The 26,824-nt window shown below is 40.8% G+C and overlaps 1 protein-coding gene across 1 annotated transcript in view; it reads left to right on the forward strand.

Moving 5' to 3' along the window:
* Positions 1-3,007: 3,007 nt before the first annotated feature.
* The window catches only part of nedd9 (neural precursor cell expressed, developmentally down-regulated 9), a 37,717-nt gene continuing 13,900 nt past the window's right edge, over positions 3,008-26,824 (forward strand). Inside the window, exons 1-2 of the mRNA XM_026156799.2 lie at positions 3,008-3,260; positions 21,019-21,429. Of these exons, the coding sequence (XP_026012584.1) occupies positions 3,249-3,260; positions 21,019-21,429 (423 nt within the window). The 5' untranslated portion in view covers positions 3,008-3,248. The remainder of the gene's footprint in view (positions 3,261-21,018; positions 21,430-26,824) is intronic.

Genomic DNA, 26,824 nt, shown 5'->3' on the forward strand with positions numbered 1-26,824 from the left:
ATGTATCTCCAATTTTTTAAATTTACTTACATTTATAGAGTGCAGGCAGGGTGGGGCAGGTGGAGACAAGTGTCAATGGTGATTTGTGTCAGAAAGATGGCCGCAAAAGTGATAGAGAAGATGTCTATGATGTCTAGAAGTGGCAGAGTTGAAGATGTTGAAATTCTTATTGAGAGTGACCAGGATGGACAGGATTAGAAATGAGTACACAGTACACGGTTACAGCTCAGGCAGATGATCCACCGTGCTGATAACTGCTTGACAAGTTCAGGGTTGTGGAATAGCTAGTCTATCCCAGCTGTCACAGAGCAATAGGCTCTAGCTTTCCCATGACAAATTAAGAGTGAGTCATAGGTTTGACACAGAAACGTAGACAGCCATTCACACCTACACCCCATTTAGAATCACTAGTAACCAAAGCACCCACAGCAGGGCCCCAAACAATCTGCAGATTCAAAACCAGAACCTTCCTCTTGTGGGATAACACAAGCCACCCTTTTCTTCTTTCGTTCTTCAAACTTTAAGGGTTAGCTAAGCGGATATAGTGGTCATCAAATCCATCCAAATTACATGGTTGATTAAAATAATCAAATTACAGCATTTACATTTATGTTAGACTACTTTTAATTAACTGCTTTAGCCTACTTACAATGAAAATGAAAAAAAATCTTGTTCATGACCTTTGTAGTATATTAACACTATTGGAAGTAAAAATAACTTGAACTCCAATTTTGAAAACACAACTTTTCTTTTTTTTTTTTAAATAAAGCTCTGACTTGTATTATGAGTCCGTGGTCTGGGAGAGAGTCTGTAACTCTCTGTCTGCAAAATACAGTATATAATGACCAGTGTTGGGCAATTAATTAGTTACTTCTTCAAAAAAGCAACTGAGTTATGCAAACAAAGTTTTTTGCAGCCGTTTACCTAAAAATGCAGCCAAGGCATTTTTTAAATAAACATTTAAAACTATTTACAGAACAATCAGCTGTTCTGCATCAAATCTGATGCCACACAAATTATTTGTGCCACTCCAAAAAATCATTTCTGTCCACTATGAAATAAAGGAGAACAACAGCCTCATACCTGCAGGCAGTGTTGGTCAAGTTACTTGAAAAAAGTAATAAGTAACTAATTACTGATTACTTCCCGCCAAAAGTAATCCCATTACTTTACTGGTTACTTATTTTCAAAAGTAATTAATTACTTAGTTACTTTTTAAAAACACGATTTACAACTGAATAGGTGATAAAGCAATAGATCTTTCAGCCCAATTCTACTTTTTCTGCATAATCCATCATACAAAATGTAATCAAATGGAAAAGTCTCTTTTTAAAACTTGTTTTATTAGTTTTAATCTTTTAACTTTATGCATCAAGCAAACATTAAATTATATGCAACATTCTCTGACTGGAAGAAATTTGTTTAATATTTAAACCTATTTTCTGCACATTCCAGCACATAAAATAAAATATTTTTTTGGTGTTTACACTCAGTCTTTCAAATAGATGCAAGTAAAACACAGCAGAAAATAAATAAAGTCAAAGACTAGCGGTCCTGTTGCTCTATTTTCACCTGTAAAGTAGGGTAGGCGGAGGTTTGCCCTGGTGCAGGTGTGCTGCAGCGGTCAGTGGAAGAATCTGCCAGATTCTCTGTGAATTTCCCATTACGTTGTAGCGCACTCGGTGCTTGCTTGGAAGTTTAGGGGTTTTTTTTCGCTCTCCCCACTCCATATATTATCCATTGTTGATCTGCACACAGCTGTTGTCACAAACTTCGCACTCGCTTAGGTCACTGTCATGAGACATTCTCGCAAAAAACTCACAGTTTTAGTAACGCAGTAACGCAGCGTTCCTACGGGAATGTAACGGTAATCTGATTACCATTATTGCAATAGTAATCCCTTACTTTACTCGTTACTTGACAAAAGTAATCGGAGATGGGCAGTAATGCGTTACTTGTAATGAACTTGATTGAGTTCTTTTGCCTCCTGCTCAAGCTGTGGTTTGCAGTACGATGTTGAATTTAACACTAAAAAGAGTGTAATAATGAGTGCCTCATGTAAAGAGGACTGGTAGCAAACTATTTACTGATTCTGTTTGGGAGGTAAAGTTTTAAATGTAGTGACTTTAAGTTAGTTATTTAACTCATGTCATCAGAAATGATGGCCAATGTTGTAAACTTTATGCACAAACAAATATGCTAGTCTGTAATTTCTACAGGTGCACAGATTATGTTAAAATAACTCTTTTTTTAGAGACTGTTGTACTGTACTTTATGCACTTACAGTACACCATAACAAAGCGTCAGGTAGCATATAATTACTTAGGCTTCCTTGATGGGACAAGTGCAAGACAAATGTTGGTGACTGGTAATATTTCATATGTAAATGTATGTGTTCATTAATTGATTCAGAAAAGCTGGTCACAGTGATTTTAGCTGTACCGTCTTTTAGTGATACGAGAAACTTAAATATAGATGTTATACATTATATATGATATCATAGATATTTCTCGTTCGTCTGGACAATTGTCTGTTCACACTGTAACTTATAACGATTGCATTTTTGTGGTGTCTTTTATTAACTTTTATTAAAAAAAAATAAAGATCACTTTATATCAGTTGTAAATGTGCAGAATAAATGGAGAAAAATAAAAAAATAAAGCCTTTTAATGATATTTTGTTTTACGCCTGGCATTAAGTTATGCTACAATTAACATTTCTATACCCTGAAAAACCGACAGAAAGTTGAGAGAATAATTTTTTTCTTCATATTCTACTGTTTATTATTATTTTTATATAATATTTTTAGATTTTTAGAATTCTTGTTTTAATTCAATTTTTTAATTTATTTTTTTGGCAATTTAATTTTTAAAATATTTTCTTTCTACTCTATTTTTTTCCTTTATTTTATTTTGATACGACGATGACGTCGCAGATTTCTAGCAGACCGTAAGCGGGCGTGGTTAGAGGGTTTTAGTTGGGCCAATCAGGAGCGCCTAATGTTAATGAGCTGCAGGAGTCGGTGTGGTGAGCGGTTCTCCGGAGTAGAGGAGTAGAAAGCGGCGGACTGGAGTCAGCTAGATCATTGCGTGTTTCTCTGCATATGAATCTCTGGATGGCTGGTTAACCGCACAGGAAGAAGAAGAAAAACTCTTAATAGTGCCTCCGGTTATTCCGACGTGCCGCTGTGTGTCGCGGTAAAGCGGATATTTCTCACTTTAACTGGAGTCAGAAAGAGAAGCGGCAAGATGAAATACAAAGTAAGTGAAGCGCCGCGGGCTGGATTTGATGCTACATCTCAGTTTTTTGTGTTATTAAGGCTGGATATTTGTTGTGTTGTTTAACCTGGATAATGACAACAAATCTTGATGCTGTCGGAGATTTCTTTTTGAGTCGACGTGAATGTGAAATGTTAACGCTTCTGTATTCGTGGCGGTAATCACAACTTATTTCAGTGAATACATCCGGGTTGCTTTTTTCTTATGAACTGGTTAAAAAAAGAAGGGGAAACTGCACTAATGACTTGCTGAAACGTGCCTTTTTTGTTTCTGCTTGGTGTGTGTGTGTGTGTGTGTGTGTGTGTGTGTGTGTGTGTGTGTGTGTGTGTGTGTGTGTGTGTGTAAATGTGCTGCACAAGTCAGTATGCGTCACTTTAAATCTGCAGGTTACGTTTTCCATCACAGGGGCGTAAAGGGAATTAAAATGAAAACAACTTTGAGGCCCCCTCCTTGGACTCACCACAACATTAGATTAGACAATGTCAGAAAATTGTATTTTTTTGAAGTCTAAAACCTGAAGATATCAGGTTATGACAAAGAAATTTGTGACAAATACACATTATAGGAGGTGTAATTAGCAAATACTTAGAGATATTGTTTAAAATGTTTTAAAAAAGGAGTATTGGGTTATGAAAGCGGTTGTAAAAAAAAATAGATTAAAAAAATATATCTTTAGAGAAGATTCATGGTAGTGGATGTGGAGTGACATTACATTGTTGTTTGGCTTGGCTCCTTGGAGATCAAAATGCTCAGCTAACTGCAGGTCATTTCCACAACAGCTGAAAGCCCCCCCCCCCCCCCCCCCCCTCAGAGATATTTAGTTTAGTGCTATAAATCTGTGATTATTATCCTGTTTTTGATGCTGTGGATATTTTATGGTAGTGGGTTTTCTTTTGTGAGTAAAGCTCGCTGTAATGTGGTTTAGGATGCTGTAAAATCAGACCAGCTCTCAAACAGACAGAAAAGACTGTTGTTAATGCTGTCAAATGCAGTTACTGGGATTAAAAGGGAAAGTCACCTCTGCATCATCGGCTACAACCACAGGTCTTTACATCAGGGTGTAGACAATTGGAGGCTTCGACAGTGATGGATGGAACAGCTGGATGTCACTTCATCAGGAGGAAGCTTTGAATTTACTCTGGATGTGATTGCATTTTAGCACTTTTCCTTTGCTTCATGTTCTTGGGTCTGAGGTCTTCCTTGCCCCGTTAAAGGGGCAATAGTCTTTTGTGAGGGTTTTGGGGGTTTTGAGGGCACTTGATTCAGTTTTCACTGGCTGTTTTCTGATGTGTGAAGTAGCTGTTTGCCTCAGTGTTGGCTGGGATTCTCTCTGCTATGAGGTTTGGCTTTTTTTCTTCAGTCTTCTGGTCACTCTTCAGCAGATTTGTGACTGGAGGGCGTGCTCGCTGCATATGTGCGTCATGCTCACTGACTCATTGTCCTGTCAAGTACACAGTTCACAGAGCCAAGGGTGATAGTTTGGGTGTGAGGCCAGAGGAGGATTTGAAAGTGGGGAAATAACTTCGAGCATGTCTCCACGGTCACTGTATTCACCCTGAACAATGAGACTGATCAGTGCATGCTCATAAATATGATAAACACCACCGTTTCAGGCCATTATCAGCCTGTAGGGAGGATATCTGTGCAGTATACACACTCCGCTCTCTGACGTCTAACTCCTTTGTTTGTCACATTCAGAAGATAGCCAGAGCACAGAGATCATGTAGACAGCGCTCTTTGTTTACAATAAACATATCCACGTTATGCAAGGCTGTGGCAGAGGAAAGGAGGGTGGGAAATTAGCCCAAGGCTCCGGTTAGGTGACACATTTCACGTCACTACTGCGATTATCTAGTTTCAGCCGGTCACAGCTCTACTGCATCACATCCCGACAGCCACTCGATATTTACAGCTATATTAAGAGCGTCCCTGTCCTCGCAGAGTGGTAGTGTTTCAACACATGCTTAACAAGCGAGGCCGACCCCTCCCCCTCATGTGGTTCACGTGACCTGAGGTGAGGCGCCGCGATCTGATCAGACGCCTCTAGAGATAGTTTCCAACAGGTGTTCAGGTGTGAAACGGGGTGCCTTTTTCCATAGGTCACCAAATGTGTGTAATCCCCATGATGAACCTCACAGAGGCGGAGCTCTTCCAGGGAAATGGAGGACAAAGAAAGATGAGACATAAATTAGTATGAAGGGGACCTATTTTGCTTTTTCCTTATTTTCTGTCTTGTCACTGTTACAGAGGCGGATGGTTATATTTTTAGTTTCACTTAATGAGGTCTGTGTTTAGTGAGTAATCCCTGTGAGCCAAAAGTTCGGGCTCTAAACGCTCAGATTCAGACAGTTTTTTTCTACCTTTGGGTCTGAGTGATGTCATAGAGCGGAGATATTCCTCTTACAGCCATCACAGTCACACAGCTATGGTTCTTAGTTCATAAAGCCCCACCCACCTACAGTTTGAGCCCTCTGTTCGTGAATGGCAGCCAGTCAGAACAAAGTTGGCCTCAAGGGGGAGGAGCTAAAACGGCTCGTTTCAGACTGAGCAAAGCTGTTCTGTAGAGTTCAAGAACAAAATATGGAGATAGAGAGGATTATGAGAGATTCAATTTGCTTATTGGCTTGGAGATACTTCACATACCATAGTATAACGACTGGAAACAGGAGGAAACTGCCAGCCAGGCTCTGTCCAGTGCTAACAAACGGCAACAGTAATGCTAAAGCTCCATAATTAACCTGCTGCTTTTGTGATAACAGGTAAAAACGATCAACTCCTTTAATTCTTTTGAGTTAAAGCTCTCGATATGATGCCTTAAATGAAGGATGTCCCTGCTGGAAGTTGGACTTGGACGTGGAGAATGTACTTGCCCAGAACTGTCCTTTTAAAGGGTCGTGACACAGTTTTAAACACCCAGGTCTCATTCCTTTGTAGCTGATGTAACCGTTGTAGAAATAGCTCCACAACCAGAGTGAAGAGTGATTAGATGAAGCCAAACTCTGGCCCAAAATGTGCTTTTCAAAGTGTTTGTATTTTTTTTTAATGGGTTCAGGTTCTAGGCAGTCAGCCAGCACTGAAGGGAACTGGAGGAGAGAGCATAGCAGACATTGTTCTAAGAGTGAGGAGGAGGATCTGTGGTGCTGAAGGGGCCTGCAGAAAATGAAAAGGAGAGGAAGTTGCGGGAAGAACGAGAGGGCAAACAGAGTTGGCTGTATAGTGGGGGTCGAGCCGTTGGGGTGGGGTTGATGGGAGTCGGGGAGGTCGAGGAGCGCCCCGTGAGAATGAGTGCATTCCAGGCGATCGTGCATGGGAAGGTTGTTCAGAGGATGCACATGATTGTTTCAAGGTGGCCCTTCACATTGATAATGAGCCTTACAGCAGGGGTTCTTTTCTTTTCTCAGCTTGTTTGCTTACGCAGGGGGTGGCATTGTGTAGTCCTTCCAGAAAGAGACATTTGTATTCTTCTGAAAGAAATTCCTTGAGAGGAACCCAGTGCCCTTTTCAAGAGAACTCTGCAAGTTATATGCACTTAAGCATTATTTCACATTGCTTTTTCCCATCTTAACTTCAAAGCATTTATTATTCTGTGCCTGCTCAGATGTCTGAACAGTGACATGTAGCTTTTGTAGCCCATGTGTGTCAGCGATTTCCTGTCCCTTTCCCCAACTTTGCTCCTGTGTAAGATTTTCAGATAGTGCAAAGAGCTACTCCCCCAATGTCAATGAATAGCGACCCCCCAACCTCCCCTCTCTGCGCCCTCGCACCGTGAGCCAGCCATTAACATTTGAAAACAGCCAGCGGGGAGACAGACTACAATGTGGACTCGTTTTAGAAACAGACTCGCCAACAATGCAAAGAACCATTTCCACGGTTGAGCTCCTCCTTCCTTCCCTCAAGGAATGCCAGCTATTTCACAGGGTCATCCTTCAAGATCTAGTGGGCTCCCGTCAAGTCGGTTCGACTGCACGGAGAGTCTGTTTAATAGCTGAGCTGACCTGTGTGCGCTCTGGATATGTGTAGGGTAGAAGCAAAGGTCCTCTAGCAGGCCGACAGCATCGTAGTTTTAAAGCATGTGAGATTGCATTAGTCTTCTTTGTCATGTGGCGAAGCTGAGCAGTGTGTAGACAGTCGTTTGGGGGAAAAGCAACTATAAGAAGCTGCTGTATACAGGTAAAAAAAAGAATACTAAACATTGCTAAAGGTTTTAAATAAAGAGGTCAAAGTGTATATAAATTACATGAATTCAGAGTACTCTAAACAACCCATTTGAGGCTTTTATTCGCTGTCCCCCCCCCCCCTCTGTATGATGGAGGATGATATGTCCAGTACAGCCATCTAAGGTAAATTTAACTGTTTGTGAGTGCAGAAGCCCCACTCGAGGGGCAGCCAATCAGAACTTTGTTATAACTTAGTTCACCCAATGTCTGTTCTAGACAGTGGGTGAACTAAGGGGCTACCCCATGGTGGAGTCTAAGATCATTATTATTTTTTTATGCATGAATCATGTTGTTGAAATAAACCTAGTAAGTCCTCTTAAACCACTTCCTTCATCCTTTTAAACAGTTACTCATTCATTTCCACACACATCATTTTCAACGCTTTCCCTTGAGCAACGTCCACAGAGACGTGGACGCGGACGAAGAAAAGCAGAATCAAAGATTCGTACACAAGATTCGTCTATGAAAGTTGGTATAAAATGCAAAGACGGCTCATTTTGGGAAAACAATCTGAAGTTTACGATCGATAAGCAAGATAACTTGACATATTCATATGTCATTAAACTTCTTTTTATCAGTTAGGAAAGTTGATATTTATTAATGAAAATATTCCTGATATTGCCTTTTTGGATTTTTTTCCCATTTGTTGGCCAAAACAACCCATAGCTGTTGGTTATTGAATCTATTTGACATTTCATACACCAAATTATCCATTCAAATAAAAAAAAAAAAAATATATATATATATATATATATATATATATATATATATATATATATATATATATTAGGGGTGCAACGATACACAAAATTCACGGTTCGGTTCGGTTCGATACTTTGGTGTCACGGTTCGATATTTTTTCGATACAAAAAAAATGTTCATGCATTTTTAATTTGTCATTTATTAAAATTATAAATATATATTTTAACTCAAAAGTACAGTTTTTAAATTTAACCCTAACCCTAACCCTTGTGCGCGTTTTTTATTTTGACAGCGAATGCGCACCTGCGGACCACTTATGTGCAGCCCTGGTTATATAGCTCGTCATATTGCAGCCACAGAAATTATTTTGTCCATGAAACCATAAAGCTGCACTTTCTTTTTGCCTTATAGTCTGATTTGTCATAACTTCTCCGTTTTGTGGTAAGCTTTTATTTGGCTGTCACTTCTTCACCCTGACCTGTCTTATTTGGCTCAGCAGAACTGAAATGCTTTTACACATGCACTCACATAAGCTCAGCGATTCTCTGCGCGATCAACCTCTCACATGTTTAAGCTTGCTGCGGGAGATTTCACTTGTCATGTTTGCATAGTAAGCTAACGATTAATAAGACGATGTCAGAGGAATTGGTGCACAAATTATCATCACTCACAGATCAGTGCTGTCGCTCTCTATACACAGTTCGCACGATTGCAAAGTGAAAGCAAAAAAACAAGCGCAAATTCAAACGCGACTTCAATATGTCACATATTGACAGTGGCTCACCGATGCCAATGACATAATTACCCAGCTACATTTCTGAAAGAATGCAAAAGCATTGACATATATTTTTCCTACAATAGCCCGACGGGCAGGGAAGAGATAGATTTTGGTAGCCCGACTGAAAAAATCGCTAGCTCCGGGATGTCGGGCTAGCGATATTGCAAGCCCTGTATCTGATTGAGGAATCACTCATCTTTGGAAAAGAGAGTTTATTACAGAGAAATGGCTCTTTCCAAAATAAAAGCTATACTATCCGCTTCTTCTGGGCTATATTCTCAGCAGCATAAGGAGAATCATGTGCTAACAACTGTCTAAATGACTCGGCTAAAGTTAGTAGCATGCTTGTTGTTTTTGTCTTTGCACTAGGATGATGTCGGGGTAAATGTGCAGTCATATTCGTTGTGTTCCCACTAGTGCTTTCAGGTTAATCTCGTTGAAATGACCTTAACACCACAACACGGCAAATCTCCGTTAACGAGCTACCGCCGATCGCTCCGTGCATGGGGCTAGACGGCCAACACGTTAACGAGCTAACTGCGCTAACACACTAGTTCACACCCATGTAATTGAGCATTGCATGGCACATCCAACATACTGTTTTACTTTAGTCCATGACTCGCTTACCTTCAGGGTCATACGTCACATGAAAACCAAAATAATTCCAAACGCCAGATCTGAATGAGGTTCAATTTGCCTGTTGCAAGGAGAGCTTAACTTCTGTCTCGCTAGCTTGCCCTGTGCTCTTCCTTCTGACTATGCTGTCTGTGTTGAGCGCTCAGTGGATCTGCGCTCGACAGTGCAGCCTAGGCGGAGTAGTCGAACACAGATTCACTGAGCGCTCCACACAGACAGCATCGTCAGAAGGAAAATTGATAAAATAAATTACAAATGTTGTATTGTTCGATACATATGCGTACCGAACCGAAAGCACTGTATCGAACGGTTCAATATCGATACGAATATCGTTGCACCCCTAATATATATATATATATATATATATATATATATATATATATATATATATATATATATATATATATATATATATATATATATATATATATATATATATTTATGTATATATATATATATATATATATATATATATATATTTATGTATATATATATATATATATATTTATGTATATATATATATATATATATTTATTTATATATATATTTATTTATATATATTTATGTATATATATATTTATTTATATATATTTATGTATATATATATATATATATATATTTATTTATATATATATTTATTTATATATATTTATGTATATATATATATATATATATATTTATTTATATATATATTTATTTATATATATTTATGTATATATATATATATATATTTATTTATATATATATTTATTTATATATATTTATGTATATATATATATATATATTTATTTATATTTATTTATATATATATTTATTTATATATATTTATGTATATATATATATATATATTTATTTATATATATATTTATTTATATATATTTATGTATATATATATATATATATTTATTTATATATATATTTATTTATATATATTTATGTATATATATATATATATTTATTTATATATATGTATATATATATGTATATATATATGTATATATATGTGTATATATATATGTGTATATGTGTGTATATGTGTATATATGTGTATATATGTATGTATATATATGTATGTATATATATATTTATGTATATATATATATGTATATATATGTGTATATATATGTGTATATATATGTGTATATATGTATATATATGTGTATATATGTATATATATGTATATATGTATATATATGTATATATGTATATATATGTATATGTATGTATATGTATATATATGTATATATATGTATATGTATATATATGTATATGTATATGTATATATATGTGTGTATATATATATATGTATATATATGTATGTATATATATATATATATGTATATATATGTATGTATATATATATATATGTATATATATGTATGTATATATATATATGTATGTACATCATCTAATCATAATGAGAGTATCCCTTAGTTTAAAAGGCACTTAATCAAATGCAGTAAAGTGTTAAAAGGGGGAATCTTTCTCCTTTTATCTCTGATGCCCTTCATGTTTCAAAGGGGAAAGATGGCAGCCTCTGTTGTTTGGGCTGTGAGATCTTTGTGTGGCGTGAAATCGAAGGGACATTGGAGTGAATCTCCATCTCATTGACTATTCCTATATGTAAAACCAATCAATGTGGCCCTGCAGAGATACCCCGAAACATATTTCACATGTCGGCTAATGCCCCCTGGAGGGATTAGTGCTCTTGTCTCTGGGGGTTACTATGATGCACTCATGTACCCTCACTTGGCATCAGCACCAAGCTTGGAAGTAATCCACTAGTCTCCTTTGCCAAAACTGAGCGTCTGTTGGCTGGAGGCCCCGTGAATACCATTCGTATTCACAGGACTGTTGTACATTTGTGTTGCCGGTGCTCCTCGACCCGTTTAGGTGCAGTAAATTATATTTTCAGGTCAAAAGTCGGTGTCAAGCTCGCAGTTATTCACTGCTTTGCTCAGGCGCTGAGCCAGACTCACGGATCAGTTTCCTCTCATAGCCCTGGATTGTCCTGGCAGAATGCAAAAGCTGCACAAGCCGTTACACTTTTGAGAGAATATCTCCAGTTTCAGTCCTAATTATAGTTAAGGCTCCAGGACCACAGCGAAGGAGTCCAAGATGTGACAAGATAGCACAAGCTCGGTGGTAGCCTGGATCTATCTGGGTCGTGCAGGAGCCAGGAAGCGCTGCAGGCTAAGGAGTGGGTCAGAAACGCAGGAGATGTCAGGTTACCTTATAGTTTGTGTGACAGTAAAAAAACAAAAACAAAAAAAAGACGACTGAGATGAATGGACAGAATAAGGAGGAGCCGCGGGATAACAGTCATTTTACCCAAGACGTTACACAAATTAGATCATTTCCTGTGACCTCACCTAAAGTGGTTGAGTGTTGCAGTTGAGTCCTGCCCACGTTGTATTTCATCACAGTTTTTACTGCTATAAATTACTGTAAGTGCACTCAAAGTAAACAGAGTGGCAGACATACTGCCGCAGGAATGAAGAGACTACAACAATGTAACAAAGCATTACTGTTTTAATAACCTTAACATTAGAAGCAGAAGCTGGGTGAAAGCCACACCCCCTTAAATCCCAAATCTGCATTCAGTGACCTTTTTATCTGCTTTGGGCAGCAAATAACAACTAATAACAGTAACTAATAACATTCTCATTACTATAATGATGAGTCAAATTTCTGTAAACCTGGTGAAGTGAAACCCAAAATCGACAACTCCTAAGTGTACTGGTTCTCCAACAGCTTTATTTAGCTCTTTAGCTTCATGTGGTTATCAGTTTTTGTGACATTTGGACAGTTTTCAGAGATATTTGTACAAGAAGCAGTCGTCCATTGTGTCTAGTAGTTAATAGTAGAAAGAAATGAAAGATGATTTTGACTTAAATAAAGGATCAAACTAGCTTGGCAAAAGGCTTTGGGCAAACTGGAAAAGTACGATTTACAAATGTGTCTGGAAAGCATCTCAGTAATCCAGGTCATGGCAGTCTTAAGAGTTTAAAAAAAACAAAACAAAAACAAGTATCTGGACTTCCTTAAGTTTACCCCCACTAGGGTTTACATATCTGGGACTCTTCACCTTAACTTAAGAACACAGACAGGAAGGCGTCCAGTTATCTTCTTTCTTTTCAAGATCCTAAGATTATTACTTTTCCACAGTTCAGAAGCACTTGAATGATTTATATCGAGCACAATTCTTAGCAAATGCATCTAGAGAGGAGAAAGTAGCTGAATGCAGTGAAAATATAAAAGCTTTACTGTTGATTATGAATGTGATCGTCATCTCCTAAATAAGAGTGAAACTGACATTTTCCAGGGGAAGGCCATGATTGTGACACACTTTTCATCATTCTCTGACTAGACAGTTCAACTGAGATATTTTTTGAGGATCTGAGGTTTGTTGGAGCTTGCGGCGTGGTCAGACGGCATCATGGCGCATCACATCCCATCAAAGCTGCAGCTGCCATGCTGTTGCTGTTTATGTTTTAGGGTGTGGAGATTTCCTCGCAGCTCGTGAATCATAAATGAAGGAGAAGGTGTTGGTGGTGGGGGTGTCATATTTACACTGTGGATACAATAGTCCTTTTTATTCAGCGCTTGGCAGGTTGAATTTACCCTTCTTTCCACATCTTCTGGCAGAATTAAAGTCTTTACACAAGAAAAATGAACGTTTACAATCAGTCACAAAGAACCCCTGAAACAGTTTGTTCCAACCACAAAACTAAAATAAGCTATCGATTGATTACATGCAGCTACAGCGCCCAGTTGCACTGTAACTGTGTCGTAACAGTGTATTGATTTACACTTGCTTGCATAAGATATCAATCATTGCGAAGCTGCAGGGAATGTGCTGGGTCACGTTCCCCTGTGTGCTGGCTTTAAATGACACCGGCCTTTTTCGACAGGATTTTCTCAGAAATAGCCGAGGTGAGATTTCACCGAGCCTGCTGTGTAATTATGTTAATACACGGCCACTGGCAGGGCTTGTAAGGAGGCTGTAATCAGAGGGTCAACCTTCCTGAAAACTGTCCAAATGAAGAAATTACCATGTACTCTGAGCTCTGAACCGCTTCCCATGAGCCCTTCCTACCCAGAACCCAACACACGGCCCATTTATTCGAACTGGCTCTCACCCGCAGCAGGCCGCGCTCTGAGGAACGGCTTGTAAAAGTCATCAGGTCCTCATTACCGTCATTACTATAATTATTTTCTATATTTAACCATGCGAAATGAGGCCAAATGAGCGTGTACAAACCACCCCGGGACACGTGTTACAGTGGTACGGCCCTAATTGTGGCACCAGTGTTCTCACAGTCAGAGCGTACCACTTTTTTTGGAGCAGGTTGTTTGTTTGGGCTGAAAACGTCCTCGTCGCTTTGAAAGCCGAGGCACTCTCATTGCTGTGGGGACGCGGGTTTCTTCTATGTGGTGTGGCTGTGGCAGTAAGGGAATTCAAGTATTTGTGAGCTTGTTTAGCCAAAGCCACCTTCATTATTATTAGACTGATGTGTACCCCGGAGAGGCAGAGCCAAAACCACCCAGAGAGCTCTTACTGAAAGCAAAGGTGGGGCCCTTTTCAGCAAGTGGTGAAATTACGTAAGGTTTTTTTTTGTTTGTTTGTTTTTTTTTTAAATTTCGGGAAAGGTCAGAACAGGCTCGCAGATGGGATGACGTTTTAAACTGCTTGTGTTCAGGCAAGACACTGATGGGAAGAGGGGGAAGAAAAGCCTTGGTGATGTAGAGGTTTGAGTCAGAGGGGATTCAGACAGACTGGACAAACCAGGACAGACTAATAAAACATACCAGATGGGAAGGAGAGCTGTTTTAGTGCCACATGTTTTAAAAGACAGTAAACAAAAAACAAACATGTGGAAATAAAACAAACCTGTCAGCCTCAACATTAAAACACCTTCCATGTGAAGAAAAGACATCAACCATCTACGTACCTATGCAACCCTTGCATTGCAGTGACGCACCCCAATGGTAGTGGTCTCCCTTTTCAAGGCATTGTACCTCACCATGCATTAAAACCTGAATCCCATGGCACTGATCTGGCCCCTCAACTCCCCAGATTTCAATCTAGTTGAGCACTGGAAATGTCCCGGAGCAAGTCAGATACATGGAAGCTGACGTCTGGGTCAAAGCTGTTTAGGCACAGCAAAGCTGGTTGGTCTTTCTACTTGGGTTTAGTCTTTTGACTTTAGATACATTTTAGGGTAGTTTAATTTTAAGGCCTTTTTTGTTTGTCCTTCACATTTTATTCTCCTGTGTAATGCAGTAGCAGCTCTCTGTTTTCTCAGAGTCCAGACCAGAATTTGCTCACTAAAATACAATTTCTTCTGCTTGTGATTATTCCGGTTTGTCAGCAAGATTGCAAGTTACACCATAAAACTCATTAAAGAGGTGGAGCACGGGTCGAAGAAATCACCCATAAAATGTTGTTGCGGCTCAGATTACTTCCTTGAACTTGTTAAACAGGACATTAACCCTCAGCGACCTTCTGCTTACTGTCTAGCTTTAGCTAAAGATACACTAAAAAGTTGTGATGGGTGGATGTCAAACCTGACACTGATGCTTTTTTTCTTTGTTTTTTTTTTACATTAATCTTACATTTATATCATCTTATACATAGACTTGGTAAACTCACCAAACCAACTGTTCAAACCTTCTGTTTGTAAGAGGCAGCCAATGAGAAGAAAGACAGCTAAAATGGCTTGTTTCAGGCAGGTGATGATCTGAGGGGCTGTAGTATAATAAGGATTATCTTAAAGTGATGATTCAAAGCAGGGTTCAAGAAAAACTAAACGTGGAGTTGGGGTCATCACATTAGGTCCGCTCTCAGTGTCATCAGTATAGACTGTACCTAAACAAGGTTTCGATGACTCATCTAAAGCTGTATGCCAATTAAAAGGTCTGAAACTACGTAAACATAGATACATTACATAAACAAATAGATACAATAGTAATACATCTAAGTCACTGCTTCAAGACGATTCAAGGTCATGAGCAGAAATGTGGTACTTGCAATAGGAAGCAGCTGAGCGCCTTTCACCTCGCTGAGTGATAACTTCCTAGAAGCTCATACACATGTGTGTGTGGATGCAGCAGAAGCACCCCTCTCTGACACATGGCAAACACACGTGTTTACAGGAGGATCAGTGGCAAGCGATGGAGTCTCCGTGCTGCGGCTAAGTGCTGTTTATGACGCCCGGTTTAATAGCCGGGTTCACCTGCTCTGGGTGAAGACAAAAACACGACTCTTCCCCTTCTGCATCACTTCAAAAAGGGCCGCGTGTAGCTGGCAGTCATTACAGCCGACAAGCTGTTTGTTTAGTGTGATTAAAGGTCATGTTTGGTGTCTCGCATGACCCTTCACATCCCAAATACCATGCTTGAAATCTGCTGTGGCTCACTGTTTTTCGACTCAGATGCTCTTTAACCGTTCATTGATTTATATCGCATGAATCTTTACAGACAAGCTGCGGCACTCTAATGCGAAGTAAACTGCAGCGTGTGTGTGAAGAGGAGGGTGTGAAAATGTGTCAATCAGGCTGCTTCCTGTTAGGATCTCTGTGGTACCAGGCTCACCACAACGGATGATACATATATTTATATATAATGTATAAGTGTTCATGCTTTTTTTTTTCTACAGTATCACAGTCATGTCAGACTTCCGCAGAATCCAGATGCAGAAGTTTACTCACAGCTTCCACTGATCACTAGTTATTAAAGTGTTTGCAATGCTTATCAGTCTATTAGTCTATTAGTGATCCTGGAGCTTCTACTATTACCCCTCTTTGTTTTGTTAATATTACCTTTACTTCCTCATGAACTTTTGCATAACTGGAAAGAACAGCAATAGAAGGGGAAAAATCAATATGTTTTAAACTTCACTAACACCTGTGACGGGTGATAAGTGAACATCATTTTTGGTAAAAGGCTGGAGTACCATAGACACTATCACCCCTTGGTGTATGAAATATACTTTGAAGCCTCCAATTTGGTATTTGTGGCTGTTTCAGTCATGAGTTTCTTTGTTTTTAAGAAAACACAACGTTACTTACATGAGAAGCAGTCCTTAGAAACACTGTAACCACCTGTCATCCAAGAGAGCCACACCCCTAAGTTTGTATTACTTTAAGCTTTGATGGCAGTAAAACCAAACGATAATACACAAAAGCAGGTGAACAATCAAAGATGCCACACAGGTATATGTGTCATCATCTTGCCTAGCGACCTCTTACCAGTAGGCTAAAATGACCAGTTTGTGGCGTTTATGCACCTATAATGTTATTTTAATTTCACGACAGTAACATTTAATTTGTATCTACAAAACATGAATATTAGGATATGTTTCATATATGATGATACCATCATGTTGCCAGGCAACCATATAATGGCAAGCTAAAATGACTTTTCAATAGTAGAGCAGGGCTTGGGCTTGGATATTGCTGTACAGCTATTACAGAGAAGCGAATCAGCCACAGAGACCAAAACAGTTTCTTGCAGCAGGCTGTAAACGTTTTTATTTCTGCTGTAAAGTTGGACTGTCTTTTAATAACAGAGTCTGTGGGACTGACCTTTGGAGCCAGGCTCAAGTGGCCACTAGTGGAACTGCAGTCAACCACACTTCTTTGTTGGGTTTGTTTTTTAGCTCTGATGGTTACTGCTTGCATCATGAAATTAAAGTCATAGAGACTTGTGGTGAAATGTGTTTTCGATCTGCTAAAGATTTCCCGTTAGGGTTCATTTATGTCCTAAGATTAGTATTAAATCTGCACCGAAGCCTTATTAAAGCATATGTACGAACTACAAAAGGCAGCGGAGTGTGGTTTAGACAACAGATGCAGGGTGACAGTTCCTGTTGCACATTTTCCTCGACCGGCTTGCATCTCTGCAGACTGAAATTGCTGGGTGTGCTCATACTGGTGGTTTTCAGTACCTTTTTCACGTGAAGGCACGGCTCAGTTTGTGATCGTGCGCGTATGCGGTCTGCAAAACGGGTGCTTTCATTTCGGCAGCTGGTCACAGTGATCACTAATTAGCAGAGACAAAGGAGCACGATGCGTGCAATTCTGTCTGTCGGGTGATTTAATTTCTCTTCTGAGCATCAAACACAAAGCAGTCAACCACAGCAGCAGAACTGGCCTCATGCAAATACCTACAGCTTTGGCCTTAAGCTGAAAGAAGACGACTTATTTAAGATCTAAGTTAAATAAAACCGTGTAGTTTGTCTGCTATGGCTTCCAAATCATCTACATTGTGACCTAATTTAAAGAAAAACAAAAATCTAACCACAGTATGGCTGTATTCATGTCTATCAGATCTTTCATTAGACGGTAGCCACAGCCTTCTATTGCTGATAGAGCAGATGACACCCACAGTAGCCACAAACGACCTAGATTAGTTTTCCTGCTGGGGTCACTTTTTTATTTTACTCTGGCCTTGAATATTAGGCATGCAACATGCAAACAGATCTGCAAAGGACAAGGAAAGATCACGATTCCAGAGGCTGCTCATCAGATATTCACAGCTCTCAACAATAAAATGATAAACTCAAATCAGTGTGTTTGAGCAACCTGTATAATCCTATTTTAAACCTTAACTTTATGGACTCTGGACTTTCAGTAGTAATAAAACTGTAAATATTCAGCACTCTATTGTGCTTTCGACTTGTCTTTGTGTCCAAAGGTCGTCCTTATGGGACACTTGTTTACTCTTTTTTTTGTGTGTGTGGCTGTTTTAGAGGCCAAAGGCAGTGGAGGAAACGCTCATTCACTGTTACAGCAAATGTTCATAAAAACAACAGTCGCCATTCGTTTTAAATAAAGAGGTCGTTGCACGTGCAAGCGATTAGTTTTAGACTGCTCTGTTTGTGCTTACAGAAGCCCCACCCACCTGTTGTTCTTACCTTGTGTTTGTTAGGGGTAGCCAATCACAAAAGGGTTGTCTTAAAAGGAGGAGGAATGAAGCTAGATAGTTTTCCTTTCTTTTTTTACACACAGAGGATGGAGTGGGCAATAAATAAGCATTATTTTTAAGTGGCATGCTGGTATAGTGTGTTTTCCTTGTGAATCAATGAAAAAAAGCAAACACTTAGAGGTTTAAACAATCTAACAGTAATCAAAAGCTTCAGTTCAAAATCTGTGCTGATCTGGACGGCTGTATTTCCTCATATATTCAGACTTTAATTGGAGCAGGAGCAGTTATCAGCATTTTTGTTTCCTTCTGGACAACTCTTGGACATCCAGGTCTGCTCCCGTTGGATGGCATTGACCTCTAGGGCTCATGCTCAAGCTCTTCGCAGCTAGTTAGGTGGCAGTGGGTGATAGTGAGGGTGTAACTGTGCTCTGGGTGTTGCTGGCTAATGGCTCCGACAGCACACTGAGACAATAGCCAGGGAGGCCCGCCCCACAGAGAGCGAGAGAGAGATAACGATGTTACTAACAGCGAGTTTCACATGGGAACTGCTTGAATCGGGCTGATAGGAAAGAGGAAGGCCGAAGAAGGTTCAAGAAAGCCCCAAAGTAGAAACTGCCACAAAGTAGGCTTCCTTATTCCCACGGTGAACCGATGAAAGGTGAGATACAGAAAGAACAGATCAGAAAAAAGGTGGAGTGGAGAGATAAACAAGAACTGAGTGGCTGTCCTGTGTGGCGCTCTGTTTGGCTGCTTGAAGTCAGTTTTTAATCTAAATGGGCATGTAATCCAAATAAAAATATCATTTTCATCCTCCAATCAGCTCGTTTCATCTCATGTAAATGTAATCCAGCTCAGAAAGATTATAGCTGGTGCTGACTCGGAGGCAGTCAGAGCTACTTTATCGCTACTGTGCCTCTGTTGGTTATTCATTACATATTTTTTTCATTTTATCGCTTAAGAAGAGTCATGACTGAACAAATAGGAGGCGTGTTGCTTCTTCTTACTGTGTTATGAGGCTCATCTGACTGGTGAAGGTTTTTGTTCATGAACTGATGATTTTGAGTTATTTTAAGCTGTTATAGAAAGTTGTGGACTGGCTTTGTTTGTCTCTAGTTGTTGAGTTTTTGTACTTTTCATTGGTGGGAGATATATTGTAGAATACAGAGGCACTGCTACAGTCTTTGAGCTTAAAATGGAGGTTGGATTGGCATTTATGAAGTACTCCTTTAATCTTTTTGACCATTCAAACGTGTTGCATAAGCTAAATTTACCCATTCATATGTGTAGGGCTTTAGTCTTTGTACTTTATCCGCCTTACATACTTAACTACATCCACATTAGAATCCCCATGTAGGCTAACATGCATATCTTTGGACTTTTGAAGAAAGCTAAAGTACCTTGGGACCATGTAAGCTCCTCACAGGAAGTTCAACCAGGAAATTTGACTCCAACACGATCAACCTATGAAGCGATAGTGCTAACCTCACTGCACCATCATGCAGCCCAGGATGTCAAGAGCACAAGAGTTTGTGATCTTGACATCCTAGATTCTCTAATCTAATGTGATCGTTGTTGATTTTCTGAAAAGCTAAAAACAAAAGTAAAAACCAGATAATAACCACTCTCCTTTCCCACTTTATTAGATGTTAAAGGCGCACTTGACCAAGCCGCTTATCCACTAATTGTATTCATGGACTTTGCATTGATCGCTGTTGTGCCTGGTAGTTCCCAGGATTTAAAGTTGTGGGCATCAGGCAGTTGAAAAGGAGTATTCATGCTCAGTTAACTCCTTCCGTGGTTGAATAAAGGCTAAAGGAAGAAAGACTGAGGCAATTAGTCTTAAATGCCCCTCTCAGACACAGCGGCACGCTCCGGGGCTTTTTCTATCTCCAAAATCTGCTGTTTTGAGTCATTATCCCTCAACCCTCCGTAGACCTTTAGATAGCTGTGCCCTGAAGCACGAGCTGAGCTGAGAAAATCCCATCAAGTTCAGATTTGGTTTGAAAGACATCTGGTGTGGAGCTGCCGACCAATGGCAGCGCAGCGAGTTCACCAGCATGTCATTCACTGGAGTATTTAAAACCTGGCGTGGCAGACGGCAGTCATGTGTAGTATTAGGTTAGTTTTGATGCTTCAGATAATAAGTGATTGATACTGTTCTCATGATTGTTGCTGGAGCTCGTTAATTCAGCTTCTTCTGGAGCTTTTTATTAATAAAATCCACAAAACTTCTATATGAACGTGTGGGTTTATGGGTGCGTATGTGTATGTAGGTGATTGTTTTTTGTTGTTTTTTTCCTTTGGTTTAGCATTGTGTCCTGCAGATAACCCGCCTGTAAAACCGCCACTGTTGTTTTTCCACTCAAACCTGACAAACAGCACGCAGCAGGAGCGAACAGCTGTTGTAACCACGTGCTTGTTGTGTTATAATTAAGCCGACACGTATCTAAACACAGTCTGACCTTTGCTCCCGCAGAACCTGATGGCCAAAGCGTTGTACGACAACATGCCGGAGTCCCCCGAGGAGCTGGCCTTCCGGAAAGGGGACATCCTGACCGTCATTGAGCAGAACACAGGCGGCCTGGAGGGCTGGTGGCTCTGCTCCCTGCACGGCCGCCAGGGCATCGCCCCCGGGAACCGCTTGAAGCTGCTGATCGGACCCATGTTCGAGGCTCAGTCGTCGGGCGCCGCCGCCGCCGCCCCTTCTCCATCTCAGAGCTATCAGCAGAAGGCTAACTCGGGGTCTCAGGGCCTCTACCAGGTGCCCCCGTCCCTCCAGAGCCCACAGCAGCAGAGTCAGCAGAGCATCTACCAGGTCCCACCGGGACAGGACGTCTACCAGGTCCCACCGAGGAGTACTCTAGCAACTGATAACACACCAAGCAAGGTGAGACAGAGCTCATCAGTCAATCTGTCAGCTAGTTTGGGTTTCCTTTATTGACTCAGCCCAAGAAAGATACATCACTATGGAGCACAGCAATCAATAGTGACCATCTGATTTCACTGATTAGTCCTCCTTTAAAGCAAAGTTGAGGGGCTCACCAGTGAAACCACCTGGTAAGATGATTGGAGAGAAAAACTGTTATTACTGAGTCGTACTTTTTTCCCCTAATGCGCGCACAATGTTTTGCATTTAAATGCACTTTTACACACTTTCATCTGTAGCAAAGGGTCGCACATTAATATTTATCAGAGCGTCAGAAGAAGAGGAAATAACAAAATGGAAAAGGTTTAGAGTAACAGAAAATGGAGTCTGGTCTGTTCCCCAAACTCTGGATATTTGGGATCACATTGGATTTCTAAGGTAACATCAGCTGTGGCGGGTGTGGGAATGAGATGTGATGGGAAATGGCATTTGCGCGTTTACACCGTGATCCGTGAGGCTCGGCTCTCACCAGCGCGCGCACGGAAAGCAGAAAGGCCAAAGAGGAGATTGCAGCTCTGCCATGCGAAATGTGTGCAGGGTGTGCCGGGCCTGGCACTCACCACAGATGAGGGTAGTGTTTTTGTGCACGGCTCCCATTTGGCTTTATTCCTGTATTGGCACACTGTGTTCAGCAGAGCCAGTCTAACCCGCAGAAAGGCTGCGAGTATGGAGAGAAATTGTGGAAAAGCAAACAGTACAGAGCTGTTTTTTGGATTTTGGTGGAGCACAGCTGCATTTAAATGCTTTAAACATGGTCACTGGCAAACACACTGGACTTGGTCATTTGCAGTATAGCTATATATACACAATTCTCCAAACAGCATATCCATGTATTCATCATTTTATGGCCTAGATCGTATATCATTTAAAGTATATATCTTAATTTGCCTGCTGAAAAAAGCATTTAATAGTCTTAAATCACCTAGTTATCAGTTTATCAGTGTTTATACTCATAATTATAATCGAATTATTATTATTTCATTGTCATTTTAATTTCTGCACCAAACACTTTCCTAACTGTGGGGTAATAAGTCTTCTCTTGTGTTCGGTGTCTCCGATACTGCTGAGCCAGCTGAAGCCTTCTTTACTTGCTCTTGTTTTACACCACCAGATGTCTCGTACACTTGATTTAAATGCATTAAACAAGGGTGAGCAGTTAGCATGTCATTACCTCTTTACACATGGAAGTCACTGGCAGGTGTGCGCTAAAATACGACGGGAGGAAATTTCCCTGGTTATTCAAGCGTTTAACTAGTACGAGCATCTCAGACCAAGTCTTCCCTTCAGGAGGTGGATGGTAATTACATGCTGAATGAGCTTTTGATATCCCAAGGGCTATTTCCTTTAAAACAAATCAGCCCCAGCCATCATAGAAATGAGCTAAGGTGTTCATTTTAGTGGATAAACAGGCAGCAGGCGCCAGGGGCTTAGAGGACTCACTGCACAGGAGTTGCTGTGATAAAGTCAGTGGGAGCCAGGGGGCTGTGGGGAGAGACCTGTCAATCAGACACACACACACACACACACACACACACACACACACACACACACACACACACACACACACACACACACAGCAGTAGCAGACCTGTCAAGCAACACCTCTCTTTTTCCGTAACAGGCTGCGAGGCTTAGCCGAGGAGCGGTATTAACAAGGCTTTGCGATAACATGGAAAATGAAATGCGCTCCTAATGAGAGTGTATTTCTGTGCCGTAATCGTGTTATTGGAGAGATTATATTAAGTCTTGGACGTTCGACTGGTCCTCCAATCTGCGGTTATCAAAGCGCTGCAATTTTCGGCGGTTGTTCTCGTCTATTGAATAGAAAGATTTCGGCTGCGTGTGTGTCGGTGCGTCATGACAAGGATCCGCTGTTTTCCAGTGCTGTCTGAATCTTGGACAGAAGCACAATCGCCTTCATTCGCCACAGACTGTTCTGTTAGATCTGGTTATCTCTAGTGAAACACTAAAAGAAAGGAGAGATGTTGTTGGTTCGTGCTCACCAATTAGCTTTCCAAGATTTAAGGAGGAGCACCTCCAAAGCTTGAGTAGACCTGAAGCTCTCCTGATTCAATCAGATTAATTTAACCCTGCATAAAACATTTATAGAAATAATCACACAAAAAAACCTACAAGTTGGTTCATTTTCAGGTTTATGGCTAACTAAACAGAACAGTTTGCCTCGGTGGTTGTTTTCACTATAAAATTTTTCATTTCAACCAGTTACTGACCAATTAGAGCAATGCTCCATTTACAGTCATATAAAAATAGCGTTCAGCTCTTTCAAATACTCCATTTTATCCCTTTTCTTAGCAGTAATTAAGAAGCTACTCTATTGTTTAACTGAATTTTATTTGAACTAATGTTCTGTTTTGAAGCCAAAACTCGTGTGTGGTTTGTGTTTTAAATTTGCTTTAATTCTGACAGTGGAAAATAGGCTCACTGTTTGCAGCCATTTATTATGTCCCAAGTGACAGAAAAACATCATCTCTCAAAGCTAAAGGCTGTGATAGAAACCTATAGTTATGTTAAGCCATCCTGGATATACATACAGGCCTCAGGTTTGGATTCACTGTATGTTTTTGGTAGAGCAGAGACGTTTACTTTCATCACAGCACACTTTTTAAGGGCGTCTAATTATGAAATCATGGTAAACGCTGTTTTAAAAAGAAGAGCCTCTGATTGTTTGCTCTGAGCTCCACGGTGTTGCGCACCAATGAAATCCCGATCGGTCGAACGGTGTGCGCCCTGCGTCAGAGTATTTATGGAAATATTTGTTGCTGATGTGAAACCCCGGCTCTGGCCTTTGCTCTTGAAAGAAGCAAAGGCAGGCTTGTTTACTACAGCGCGTCAGTGTTGATGACAGGCCGGGCTCGCTGACTTATGGCCTCGTGTTGTTTTAACGGCGGCCGTTTTCATGTCGTCACGCGCAAACATGCGTTTGGTTTCCCAAATGGTTTTTGAGACTGATGCCGGCTTCCTAGACTGATAATCCCCTCTCGTATTACTCCGAAGCCGTCATCCCCTCCTGTGGAGAGAGGCCCCCGTATGTCATGAATGTGTCCTCGGAGTGGGGGGCGGAGGCGGGGGGTGTTGCGTGCCAGGCCTGCAGTGCAAATCCAGATTGGCGACTGGCTGTTTTCCCTTTCATGTGGCGTGGGGCTCCGGTATATAAGGCACACTGAGGTTTGGCGCTCGCTGCCACTCTGGCTCTTCGGTTTGGTGCTGCGGCCTTGTCCTTGGGTGACCCTCCTGGGAGGGTGAGCTACAGCCACCCCACCTCCCCCTCCCGTCCCCTCACATAGCCTTAAAGCTGGGTCCGTGTGGGACGGACGCCAGGAGCTCTCAGCCACACAAAGAGCCTCCTCACATGGAAGCCAGGAGCAGCCTTTTATCATGTGGCTCCCAGAGGCCCGTGTTTCATCTCAGCCTTGATTTCCTCCTCCTCCTCCTTCTTCTTCACCATCTCTGAAAGGTGTGTCTGTTTTCGCCCCGGTCACTGTTGTGACTCAGGCGCTGAGGTCACGGCGCCCAGTGATGGGCTGGGTTCAGAGTTCAAATATCTGCCCTTATCTGCTCCTTTCAGGCGGCCTTTTCATTCCTCCCTTCCTGCCTTCATGAAGTCTGCTCCTTGTATAGGCATTTCCTCCTCTCACCACGTCGTAGCCGTAGATGCAATCTGTTCATTGGTGCCGTAAAGAGCACAACAAAGGGTTTAATGAACTCAACACACAACTCAAGGAAGTGCCCTGATAGCGCTTTGTAGACTGCGAGGGTGTGCTCGTGTACCTTGATAAAGCTGTGCTTTTTGAAGTAACCAGGTTATGTGAGAAGAATGTCTTGTTTGTTTGCCTCGGCCATATTTTCTCTGCCTAATCACGCGCACGGCAGTCTCAGCAGCAGATAAGTGAGTTATTTCTTCCTGGAGGAGGCCAGCTCCTTCAAACGCTCGCCATTGTCACATTAGTGATGAATCGCTGGCTGGCGAGATTCGACCAAGAGGGCACGACCATAAATCAGTCGCACCAAAAGTAATCTGCTCTGGGGTGAGCGCACTGACAGGACTTTCTCCTCTGGAAAAGTTTAAAGCAGACAGTGTGATAAAGTTGCAGAGGAAGGCCAAGAGAAGACAGGAAATGCTTTCTTGAAAGCATTTATAAAAACCAGAGCTTACATATTTTATCTTCTTTTTTTTTTTTTTAAGCCAGCCAACAATCCAAAAGACCAAAACAGATTCAGTTTCACATCACAGAAGGCAAACAAAACCAGGAGGTATTTACATTTAAGAAGCCAACGCTGGTTTCATTTTGGCATTTTCAGCCACACTAGCAGCTCTTTGGTTTACAGTGTGGGTCTGTCACTCCGCTGCTGGACAGAAATATCTCTCCGACCACGGGATGATTGGCATTAGATCTACTGCAGACATTCGCCTCCCCTCGATGATGAACCCTCATACTTGCACGGCACTTTTCTACTCTAACTGAACAGTCAAAGCACTTTTATTACAAGCTGCATCCAACCATATAATAATTTATACTACATTTCAAGTGCTTTTGAACCAACAAACACTCATATAGTCCAGGGTTCAGTAGTACACAGAAGAGTTTTAAATAGATGCACAGTTTCAAGTAAACCTTTAAAGTGTTTTTTAAATGAGGATAATACACTGACATAAGTGTCCTCACACACACACACCCAAAAACACACCTGTTATATCCTCATTAGATCCCTGTTAGATCTTCGTTTCCGGAGAGGGACTGTGAAGAAGTGCAACAGAAGAAGAGTGTTAAAGTACAACGATAAGCAAACATTTGGGCCGCATAACTTCTAAAAAAGGAGCAAACACATTTTTTCCTTGTCAATAAATAAAGTTATGCAGGTGAAAAGTATTCCATATCCTGGCTACTCACTACTTCACCTGTGAGGTATAAAAAGCTTTCCGCTGGTGAGCACCACATGCCTTCTTCATTTACATCCAACCAAAGTTTCAGGTCATAAATCCACTGTGACTGTGAGGTGCTGCTACAGCTAACCATTTGTTGTCTCAACAACTTTAAAAATTAACTGCCGTGTTTTGTTTAGATTTTTATTGCGAATTGATTAAAAACAAATGTGTCCACTTGTGCTATTTCCATTCATTTTGGAAGCCTTAGCCTCAGCTGTGTAGGGGAGGAAGGGGCAGGTGAAATAAGAGCTAAGGGACTGTTATGTTTTTTGATAATGTATGGTTTCAAAATCTAAAGTTTGAGGATAAAATTCTGGATATTTTTTTGGGGGGGGTGGGGCCCCAGTTGTGTGTGGGCCCTTGCCCAAAATGTCTCTTGGATAATCCAAGAGCTTAAAAGCTTCCTCACTC

Source organism: Astatotilapia calliptera, chromosome 22 (genome assembly GCF_964374335.1).
Source record: "Astatotilapia calliptera chromosome 22, fAstCal68.1, whole genome shotgun sequence".
Classification (NCBI taxonomy): Eukaryota; Metazoa; Chordata; class Actinopteri; order Cichliformes; family Cichlidae; genus Astatotilapia; species Astatotilapia calliptera.